This window comes from Mus caroli, unplaced genomic scaffold (genome assembly GCF_978045245.1).
Source record: "Mus caroli unplaced genomic scaffold, Mus_caroli_1 scaffold_20, whole genome shotgun sequence".
Classification (NCBI taxonomy): Eukaryota; Metazoa; Chordata; class Mammalia; order Rodentia; family Muridae; genus Mus; species Mus caroli.
Genome location: NW_028227275.1, coordinates 49,174,500 through 49,186,258, shown reverse-complemented (window position 1 = coordinate 49,186,258; position 11,759 = coordinate 49,174,500). Strand labels below are relative to the sequence as shown.

Here is an 11,759-nt window from a genome sequence, read left to right as displayed (position 1 = left end):
GGTGTGGACCAAAAAAAAAAAGGGGGGGGGCAAGAACAAAACCCTTCAAATGTGCTTGTGCCCCTATTACCAGTTTGCATCTTATAGGACTGGTGAAGGGTATATTTTCTGAAGTTTCCCATTGTGGAGGATTAGATTTTACATAATGTATATACTCTAGCATTGCAATTTCCCTAAGACTTAAAATACCTTTGTCAACACTAAGCCAAGGGATATCAGGCATTGCTACTCCTTTTCAGTAAGCCATCTTTTGATAAACACTTCAGCCAACCATTCAAATAAACTTCTGACACCTTTTTTAACTGTGCAAGCTTCCATATTAAATGTAGACTCTCCACTCAGATGGCCCATGTCAATAAACTCAGCCTGCTCTAGTTTTATGTTCCTTTCATCATTATCCCATCCCCTTCAAAGCTATTCCCACACATATTCCCCAGACTTCTGCTTGAGTGATTTAGCAAATTCATAAGCTCCTTTGTAGTGTAGTGAATTTTCTCATGGACTACACTTTCTACCTTCCCTCTAAGGGGCCTGTTTTGCCTTGAGTCTGGTTTTCAGTCTAGAAGAAACTATTGGTAGGCCTTGAGAAACATCAGTATTATCTTGTCTGGCATATTCTTCAGTGAAAGTCACTGCTGGTTTATCAGACTCTGGGGGATTAATTTCCTCATGTGGGGAAGGCATTATTTCAAGGGGTGGGGCTGATGGTACTACTTCCTCAGGTGGGGCAAACCCTTGAGAATCTGAAGATTCAAAATTCTCAGCTTCAACAGGGTCTTCTCACACATCCCCATCTCAAGTTATAGGATCCCATTCTTTGCCAATTTATACCCTTATTTTACTGTTGACACTCTCTGAGGCTGAGACTTGAATTTTCGCTGTAATTCAGCCAACCTTATAATGAGGGCTTCAGCTTGATTTTCTGCAACTTGAGCTCTATGGCTGCTGGAGAGAATATCCTCTTCAAGGACACACTTAGCAACTTTTAGATTGCTTATTTGTGTCTGGAGCCATTCGATTTTACCACACAGCACCATCTTTTCCTTCATCATTTTTTTCCCTCAAGATGCTAAGAGAAATCAGCCAGCAAAGTCATTTTTCCATCCCCCCCCATCTTGTAGAAAGTTTTGTACATTTAATCACCTAATTCATCAAGAAAATCAAGGGCATTAGCTTCTTAAAGCTTGAAATATAGTTCAACCACCGGTCTTCATTATTCTCTGAGCTCCCAGGAGGGAGAGAATCTGGAGAGGTTTCAGTAGTTAAAGGTGCTGGTGAATTATCAAACCAACTCCAGATTTTTAAAAAGATTCATCCTTATACTTCTTCTCCTCTAGAACCACTCCTGGTACCAACTTCTGTATTAGTCAGGGTTCTCCAGAGTTACAGAACTTATGGCTAGTCTCTATTTAGTAAGGGAATTTGTTGTTGACTTACAGTCTGTAGTATAACTCTCAAAAATGCTCAGCAGCAGCTGTGAGTGGAAGTCCAAGGATCTAGCAGTTGCTCAGTTCCACAAAGCAAGCCGGCAAAGAAGGGAGTGAATCTTCCTTCTTCCAATGTCCTTATATAGGTCTCCAGAAGAAGTTGTAGCCCAGATTAAAGGTATGTGCCACCACGTCTTTAATCCCAGATGACCTTGAACTCAGAGATCTCCCTGTCTTAATCTTCTGGAATTCACAGCCACTATGCCTCAAGATTTCCATGCCAAGATCCAGGTCACAAACTCGTATCTCCCAGCCTCCAGATTAGGATCACTGGTGAGCCTTCCAGTTCTGTATTGTAGTTCATTCCAGATATAGTTAAATTGACAACCATAAATAGCCAATACACCCAATTCCTAGTAAAGTCCTTGTCACCCTGAGACCTCATGAACAGGATCTTCACTGCCCATATTTCTTTCAGTATTAGTGTTTTCCAAGCTTTCATTAAAGTGGTGCATTATACATTTTCAATTCAATTCAATTCAATGGTTTTTCCAATGCAAAGTTGCAAAGGCTCTAATTCCTCTGCCCAAAAATCAGGGTCAGGTTTATCACAGGAAAGTTTCCATTTTCCTAAGTGCCAATTTGTGTTTGAATTTAGAGTCTGTTCTTGGAATAAAAGATCCCAGCAAAAAACAACAAGGAGGGAGGGGTTTATTTGGTTTACAGTTCCTGGTTACATCCTTGAGGGGAATTTGACACAGTTGTGCATGCAGGTAGTCATATCACATCTGCCTTCAGGAGCACAGAGAGGTTAAATGCATGCTTGATCATAGTGAGTGATGTTTTTGATGGGTTCTCAGATTAAGTTTGAGAGAAATTTATTATTTTTGTGTCAATGTTTATGAACAGAATTGGTTCTCTTTCTTTTTTAGGTCTTTGTGTGGATTAGGTACTAGGGTCCCAGGAGGAAGAGTCAGGGACAGGAGAGAGGAGTCAGAGCAGGCAGTGGAGCAGAGGAAGTGACAGACATGTAGGTCACTGGGCACATATAGTTTGTAACCTCTGCCATAGTTGGAGAGCAAGGAGGATGGGGCAGGATATTCTTTGCCCAGTCATTGAATTATCTGGTTAGTTTCAAAATATTAATATTGTCTAGTGTTTTCAATCCATTGTGACTAATGTGGGCAAGAGAAAGGGCACAGCCAGGGGATGGAGAGAAAATTGTATGTGACATGGTGGAGCCAGCCTTGACCTAGGGTTGAGCTCTTGAGAAAGAGCTAGTGAGTTTTTTTTTTTTTTTTTTTTTTTTTTCTGAACACAATGATAAGCCCCCAGGACACATTTTTTTTTTTTTACATATTTTCCTCAATTACATTTCCAATGCTATCCCAAAGTCCCCCATACCCTCCCCCCCCCACTCCCCTACCCACCCATTCCTACTTTTTGACCCTGGCATTCCCTTGTACTGGGGCATATAAAGTTTGCATGTCCAATGGGCCTCTCTTTCCAGTGATGGCCGACTAGGCCATCTTCTGATACATATGCAGCTAGAGACAAGAGCTCCGGGGTGATGGTTAGTTCATAATGTTGTTGCACCTACAGGGTTGCAGATCTCTTCAGCTCCTTGGATACTTTCTCTAGCTCCTCCATTGGGGGCCCTGTGATCCATCCAATAGCTGACTGTGAGCACCCACTTATGTGTTTGCTAGGCCCCGGCCTAGTCTCACAAGAGACAGCTACATCAGGGTCCTTTCAGCAAATGCTTGCTAGTGTATGCATTGGTGTCATCATTTGGAGGCTGATTATGGGATGGATCCCTGGATATGGCAGTCTCTAGATGGTCCATCCTTTCGTCTCTGCTCCAAACTTTGTCTCTGTAACTCCTTCCATGGGTGATTGTTCCCAATTCTAAGAAGGGGCAAAGTGTCCAAACTTTGGTCTTCGTTCTTCTTCAGTTTCTTGTGTTTTGCAAATTGTAACATATCTCGGGTATACTAAGTTTCTGAGCTAATATCCACTTATCAGTGAGTAAATATCATTTGAGACCTTTTGTGATTGTGTTACCTCACTCAGGGTGATGCCCTCCAGGTCCAACAATTTGCCTAGGAATTTCATAAATTAATTCCATTGTGTAAATGTACCACAACTTTGTATCCATTCTTCTGTTGAGGGGCATCTGGGTTGTTTCCAGCTTCTGGCTATTATAAATAAGGCTCCTATGAACATAGTGGAGCATGTGTCCTTCTTTCCAGTTGGAACATCTTCTGGATATCTGCCCAGAAGAGGTATTGCAGGATCTTCTGGTAGTACTATGTCCAATTTTCTGAGGAACCACCATACTGATTTCCAGAGTGGTTGTAGAAGCTTGCAATCCCACCAACAATGGAGGAGTGTTCCTCTTTCTCCATGTCCTCGCCAGCATATGCTGTCACCTGAATTTTTGACCTTAGCCATTCTGACTGGTGTGAGATGGAATTTTAGGGTTGTTTTGATTTACATTTCTCTGATGATTAAGGATGCTGAATATTTTTTTTCAGGTACTTCTCAGCCATTTGGTATTCCTCAGGTAAGAATTCTTTGTTTAGTTCTGAGCCCTATTTTTAGTGGGGTTATTTGATTTTCTGGAATCTACCTTCTTGAGTTCTTTATATATATTGGATATTAGTCCCCTATCTGATTTAGGATAGGTAAAGATCCTTTCCCAATCTGTTGGTGGCCTTTTTGTTTATTGACAGTGTCTTTTGCCTTACAGAAGCTTTGCAGTTTCATGAGATCCCATTTGTCAATTTTCGATCTTACAGCACAAGCCATTGCTGTTCTCTTCAGGAATTTTTCCCCTGTGACCATATATTCGAGACTCTCCCTCACTTTCTCCTCAATAAGTTTCAGTGTCTCTTCTTTTATGTGGAGTTCCTTGATCCACTTAGATTTGACCTTAGTACAAGGAGATAGAAATGGATCGTTTCTCATTCTTCTACATGATTACCACCAGTTGTGCCAGCACCATTTGTTGAAAATGCTGTCTTTCTTCCACTGGATGGTTTTAGCTCCCTTGTTGAAGATCAAGTGACCATAGGTATGTGGGGTCATTTCTGGGTCTTCAATTCCATTCCATTGGTCTACTTGTCTGTTACTATACCAGTACCATGCAGTTTTTATTACAATTGCTCTATAGTAAAGCTTCAGGTCAGGTATGGTGATTCCACCAGAGGTACTTTTATCCTTGAGAAGAGTTTTTGCTATCCTAGGTTTTTTGTTATTCCAGATGAATTTGCAGATTGCTCTTTCTAATTCGTTGGAGAATTGAGTTGGAATTTTGATGGGGATTGCATTGAATCTGTAGATTGCTTTTGGCAAGATAGCCATTTTTAATATATTGATCCTGCCAATCTATGAACATGGGAGATCTTTCCATCTTCTGAGATCTTTAATTTCTTTCTTCAGAGACTTGAAGTTCTTATCATACAGATCTTTCACTTCCTTAGTTAGGGTCATGCTAAGATATTTTATATTATTTGTGACTATTGAGAAGGGTGTTGTTTCCCTAATTTCTTTCTCAGCCTGTTTATTCTTCGTGTAGAGAAAGGCCATTGACTTGTTTGAGTTAATTTTATATCCAGCTACTTGACTGAAGCTGTTTATCAGGTTTAGGTGTTTTCTGGTGGAATTTTTAGGTCACTTATATATACTATCATATCATCTGCAAAAAGTGATATTTTGATTTCCTCCTTTCCAATTTGTATCCCCTTGATCTCCTTTTGTTGTGTAATTGCTCTGGCTAGGACTTCAAGTACAATGTTGAATAGGTAGGGAGAAAGTGGGCAACCTTGTCTAGTCCCTGATTTTAGTGGGATTCCCTCCAGGTTCTCACCTTTTACTTTGATGTTGGCTACTGGTTTGCTGTAGATTGCTTTTATCATGTTTAGGTATGAGCCTTGAATTCCTGATCGTTCCAAGACTTTTATCATGAATGGGTGTTGGACCTTTTCAAATGCTTTTTCCAAATCTAAAGAGATGATCATGTGGGTTTTGTCTTTGATTTTGTTTATATAATGGATTACGTTGATGGATTTCCGTACATTAAACCATCCCTGCATCCCTGGAATAAAACCTACTTGGTCAGGATGGATGATTGATTTAATGTGTTCTTGGATTCGGTTACTGAGAATTTTATTGAGTATTTTTGCATTGATATTCATAAGGGAAATTGGTCAGAAGTTCTCTATCTTTGTTGGGTCTTTTTGTGGTTTAGGTATCAGAGTAATTGTGGCTTCATAGAATGAGTTGGGTAGAGTATTTTCTACTTCTATTTTGTGGAATAGTTTGTGCAAAACTGGAATTAGATCTTCTTTGAAGGTCTGATAGAAGTCTGCACTAAACCCATCTGGTCCTGGGCTTTGTTTGGCTGGGAGACTATGAATGACTGCTTCTATTTCTTTAGGGGATATGGGAGTGTTTAGATTGTTAACTTGATCCTGATTTAACTTTGGTACCTGGTATCTGTCTAGAAATTTGTCCATTTCGTCCAGGGTTTCCAGTTTTGTTGAGTATAGCCTTTTGTAGAAGGATCTGATGGTGTTTTGGATTTCTTCAGGATCTGTTGTTATATCTCCCTTTTCATTTCTGATTTTGTTAATTAGGATGTTGTCCCTGTGCCCTCTAGTGAGTCTGGCTAAGGGTTTATCTATCTTGTTGATTTTCTCAAAGAACCAGCTCCTCGTTTGGTTGATTCTTTTAATAGTTCTTCTTGTTTCCACTTGGTTTATTTCGACCCTGAGTTTGATTATTTCCTGCAGTCTACTCCTCTTGGGTGAATTTTCTTCCTTTTTTTCTAGATCTTTTAGATGTGTTGTCGAGCTGCCAGTGTGTGCTCTCTCTATTTTCTCTTTGGACGCACTCAGAGCTATGACTTTCCCTCTAAGAAATGCTTTCATTGTGCCCCATAGGTTTGGGTATGTTGTGGCTTCATTTTCATTAAACTCTAAAAAGTCTTTAATTTCTTTCTTTATTCCTTCCTTGAACAAGGTATCATTGAGAAGAGTGTTGTTCAGTTTCTACATGAATGTTGGCTTTCCATTATTTATGTTTGTATTGAAGATTAGCCTTATTCCATGGTGGTCTGATAGGATGCATGGGACAATTTCCATATTTTTGTATCTGTTGAGGCCTGTTTTGTGACCAATTATATGGTCAATTTTGGAGAAGGTCCTGTGAGGTGCTGAGAAGAAGGTATATCCTTTTGTTTTAGGATAAAACGTTCTGTAGATATATGTAAAGTCCATTTGTTTCATCACTTCTGTTAGTTTCACTGTGTTCCTGTTTAGTTTCTGTTTTCACGATCTGTCCATTGATGAAAGTGGTGTGTTAATGTCTCCCACCATTATTGTGTGAGGTGTAATGTGTGCTTTGAGCTTTACTATAGATTCTTTAATGAATGTGGCTGCCCTTGCTTTTGGAGCATATATATTCAGAATTGAGAGTTCCTCTTGGAAGATTTTACCTTTGATGAGTATGAAGTGTCCCTCCTTGTCTTTTTTGATAACTTTGGGTTGGAAGTCGATTTTATTCGATATTAGAATGGCTACTCCAGCTTGTTTCTTCAGACCATTTGCTTGGAAAATTGTTTTCCAGCCTTTCATTCTGGGGTAGTGTCTGTCTTTTTCCCTGAGATGGGTTTCCTGTAAGCAGCAGAATTTTGGGTCCTGTTTGTGTAGCCAGTCTGTTAGTTTATATCTTGTAATTGGGGAATTGAGCCCATTCATATTAAGAGATATTAAGGAAAAGTAATTGTTGTTTCCTTTTATTTTTGTTGTTAAAGTTGGCATTCTGTTCTTGTGGCTGTCTTCTTTTTGGCTTGTTGAGGGATTATTTCTTGCTTTTTCTAGGGCATGGTTTCTGTCCTTGTATTAGTTTTTTTCTGTCATTATCCTTTGAAGGGCTGGATTCGTGGAAAGATAATGTGTGAATTTGGTTTTGTTGTGGAATACTTTGGTTTCTCCATCTATGGTAATTGAGAGTTTGGCTGGGTATAGTAGCCTGGGCTGGAATTTGTGTTCTCCTAGTGTATGTATAACATCTGTCCAGGCTCTTCTGACTTTCATAGTCTCTGGTGAAAAGTCTGATATAATTCTTATAGGCCTGCCTTTATATGTTACTTGACCTTTCTCCCTTACTGCTTTTAATATTTTATCTTTATTTAGTGCATTTGTTCTTCTGATCATTATGTGTTGGGAGGAATTTCTTTTCTGGTCCAGTCTATTTGGAGTTCTGTAGGCTTCTTGTATATTCATGGGCATCTCTTTCTTTAGGTTTGGGAAGTTTTCTTCTATAATTTTGTTGAAGATATTTGCTGGCCCTTTAAGTTGAAAATCTTCATTCTCATCTACTCCTATCATCTGTAGGTTTGGTCTTCTCATTGTGTCCTGGATTTCCTGGATGTTTTGCGTTAGTATCTTTTTGCATTTTGTATTTTCTTTGATTGTTGTGCAGATCTTCTCTATGGAATCTTCTGCACCTGAGATTCTCTCTTCCATTTCTTGTATTCTGTTGCTGATGCTTGCATCTATGTTTCCAGATTTCTTTCCTAGGTTTTCTATCTCCAGCGTTGCCTCACTTTGGGTTTTCTTCATTGTGTCTACTTCCCTTTTTAGGTCTTGGATGGTTTTATTCAATTCTATCACCTGTTTGGTCATGTTTTCCTGCAATTCTTTAAGGGATTTTTGTGTTTCCTCTTTTAGGTCTTCTACCTGTTTAGTTGTGTTCTCCTGTATTTCTTTAAGTGAGTTATTAAAGTCCTTCTTGATGTCCTCTACCTTCATCATGAGATATGCTTTTAAATCCAGGTTTAGCTTTTCGGGTGTGTTGGGAGTCCAGGACTAGGTGGGGTGGGAGTGCTGTGTTCTGATTATGATGAGTGGTCTTGATTTCTGTTAATAGGATTCTTAAGTTTGCCTTTCACCATCTGATAATCTCTGGAGCTAGTTGTTATAGTTGTCTCTGATTAGAGGTTGTTCCTCCTGTGATTATGTTAGCCTCTATCAGCAAACCTGGGATACTAGCTCTCTCCTTAATTTCAGTTGTCAGAGTACTCTCTGCAGGCAAGCTCTCCTCTTGCAGGGAAAGTGCCCAGATATCTGGTGTTCGAACCTGCCTCCTGGCATAAGTTGTGTTCCACTCACCAGAGGTTTTAAGATCCCATGGAGTGTCCTGTGAGGACCTTGGGGGTGTCCACAAACTCTGTGGCCAAGGAACCCCAGTGCTGGCATGGACCGGAAGCGACTTTCCAGCTAGTGAGTTTTTAAAATTACACGCATCAATCATGTCTTATCTGTCATCTATCAATATCTATCTATCTATCTATCTATCTATCTATCTATCTATCTATCTATCTACTTATTTATGGTATCATGAATCTAGGCTGACCTACAACTCACTAAATAGATGAGGGTGACCTTGAACTTTTGTTCTTGCTCCTTCAACAAAGCTTCATCAAATAGGGGGGAAAAGACATTTATTTGAGAAATAACGAACAGTCATTGTATGTCCGCACTATGTCTCCTTTGTTCTCTTCTCCTTTTCCCTCCTCTCATCTCATTTTCCCCTTCTCTCTTCACCCTTCTGTTTCCTTTCTCTCCTATTCCATCTCTTACCCCCTTCTCCTTCACTCCCCTGTTTCCTCTTCCTCTTGTTCCTCTATTTCTCCCCTTTCTTCCTTCCCCCCCCTTCCCTCTATATCTTTACCTATTTATCTTTATCTATTCTCGTTATGTATTTCTACTTGGGCCTAAAATATTTATTTTAATTCTTTTCAATTTTCATACATTTGTTTATGCATCATATAGCTTTCTATTTAGTATTATGTTAAAATCACTAAACTAAAATCACTACAGTCTGGAGAAGTGAAAAGCTGTGTTCACTCCTAATTCTTGTCATTTCTCTATGTGCATTAGCTCTCAAAACACATGTTATAAAAAACACCATGATATTAAGGTTTCATATGTCTGGCATTTAGCCACAAATACTAGTGTCTTTTTTTCTTTCTTTTTTTTTTTAATTTTTGAGAATTTTTTTTCTTCGAGACAGGGTTTCTCTGTATAGCCCTGGCTGTCCTGTAACTCACTTTGTAGACCAGGCTGGCCTCAAACTCAGAAACCCGTCTGCCTCTGACTCCTGAGTGCTGGGATTAAAGGCGTGTGCCACCACGCACGACAATTTTTGAGAATTTTATATATACATAGAGTGTGTTTTGATCATCCCACCTCCCATGTCTTTAAAAACTTTCCCATCATCATCACATTCCTTTTTAAAAAATAAATTTCATGTCCTGTATTTAAAAAATAAGCCACTGAGTCCAATTAGAGCTGTCCATATATGCAAAGGTATGTGGTCATCCACCTGTGAGGGACCATCCCCTTAAAAATAATGCTCCATCCCATAACAGTCATCAACTGTCAAATAGTTTCTCATCTTAGGGGGTCATGTGCCCCTCCCCTATCCATGCTAAAATGTTGATTGGTTTGATATTATGTAGGTATTGTGTAGGCAACCACACGTGCTAAACTCATGAGTGCAAACATCTTGTCATATCCAGAAGACACTGAGGAGCAAACTTTTAAAACTGTTTAGTTTCAACATCATGTCTTAGACCATATAAAAACAGCTAACCCGGTTTTAATACCAGGTAATACCAGGTGCCAAGTAAGCCAGGTGATTACTATATCTGTCTGCTTAACCATGTTATTACTACATCTGTTAATTTGAAAGGTCTACAGAAGGTCTCCTCAATGTTTTCATTCCTGCCTTCCTCTTAAGGATGGCACCTGCCCAGATGCTATGCTTTCTGAGGTAAATGTGCTGCCTTCTTCAGCACTCTCTTGAGGGCCTTCTTGATCTCTGTGTTCCTCAGACTGTAAATCAGAGGGTTTACCATGGGGATAAGGATGGTGTAGACCACAGACAACACCTTGTCTTGCTTTGTGGAGTGCTGAGAGCTGTGGTGCATGTACACAGAGAAGACTGTGCCATAGAAGAGAGTCACTGCTGCCAGGTGGGAGCCACATGTCTTGAATGCCTTGACACAGCCTTTGAATGAGGCCACTTTCAGGATGGAAACTGCAATGAATACATAGGATAAGAGAATTACAAGGAAAGAGCCAAACCCAACAAAAACAGCTGCCAGGAAAAGAACCAGCTGGCTGATGAAGGGATCAGAGCAAGACAAGGGAATGATCTGAGGAATGTCACAGAAGAAATGATGAATGACATTTGGCCCACAATAGTCGAGATTAAAACAAGCAACTGTTTGAACAAAGCTACTCAAGAATCCACTCCCGTAGACACCAGCAACCATCCTCCAGCAAAGACTGGGAGCCATGATGGCTGAGTACTGCAGAGGGCTACCAATGGCCACATACCTGTCATAGGCCATGGCAGCGAGCAAGCAGCACTCAGATGCACCCATCCAAGCCAAAACAAAATTCTGAGTGGCACAAGCAATGAAGGAAATTGTTTTCTCTGTTTTTAAGAAGTCTGAAAGCATCCTTGGCGTGATAGAAGAAGAATAGCATATATCTATAAATGACAGGAAACTGAGAAAAAAGTACATGGGTGTTTGTAGGTGAGAGTCCATTCTGATGAGGATGATAAGGCCCAGGTTCCAAGTCAGAGTAATTAGGTAGGTCCCTAGGAAGACAGGAAAAAGGATGAGCTGAAGCTCAGCTTGGTCGAAGAGCCCCAGGAGGACAAACATGGCCACAGAGGTGTAGTTTCCATCTCCCAACACAGATCTGCTTGGCATCATCTGCTGGGGAAAGGTGAGAAATTTTGTTATTTTTCATCTCTGAACACCCCACTTCACCCCACTACACTCCAAAATCTTGGGCATGATGCCTCATTGTTTCTCGGTAAAATACATCAATTTCTGCCTTTTTAAAATTTAGGAATAGTAGCATGGAAGACAATGTTTTTGGTGAGTTGATAAGTAAAAGCATTGTATAAAAAATCCAATAGCCGGATAAGATGTAAAACTCCCGTATGGAGGCATAATTATATTCAAGAGACCCTGTGTAGGATGGAGAAGAGATATAGTCATGTGCACTCTTACCAGCTAAGTGCAGGAAGAAAGGTAGAGTCTTGAAAGACTCCTGGGAGTTAATATATCTTTATCAACAGAACTTATCTCAGAGACACTGCTGTGCAAATGAACTGGGCAATGAGAAGGTCATTAAAAGTGCTGTCAGTAACAGGAGAATGAGGGCTGAGAAGACACTTCTATTGGTTCATGTTCCTAAGCATGAGGACCTGAGACTTCATGCAGGTAACAGCACCCACACA

The 11,759-nt window shown here is 40.0% G+C and overlaps 1 protein-coding gene across 1 annotated transcript; it reads right to left on the bottom strand.

Annotated features, from left to right (window-relative positions):
- Positions 1–10,257: 10,257 nt before the first annotated feature.
- On the bottom strand, positions 10,258–11,226 carry LOC110285216 (olfactory receptor 5A1-like). Its single transcript, XM_021151192.2, has one exon. It carries the CDS (start codon positions 11,224–11,226, stop codon positions 10,258–10,260), a length of 969 nt encoding a protein of 322 aa, XP_021006851.2.
- Between the last annotated feature and the right edge of the window lie 533 nt (positions 11,227–11,759).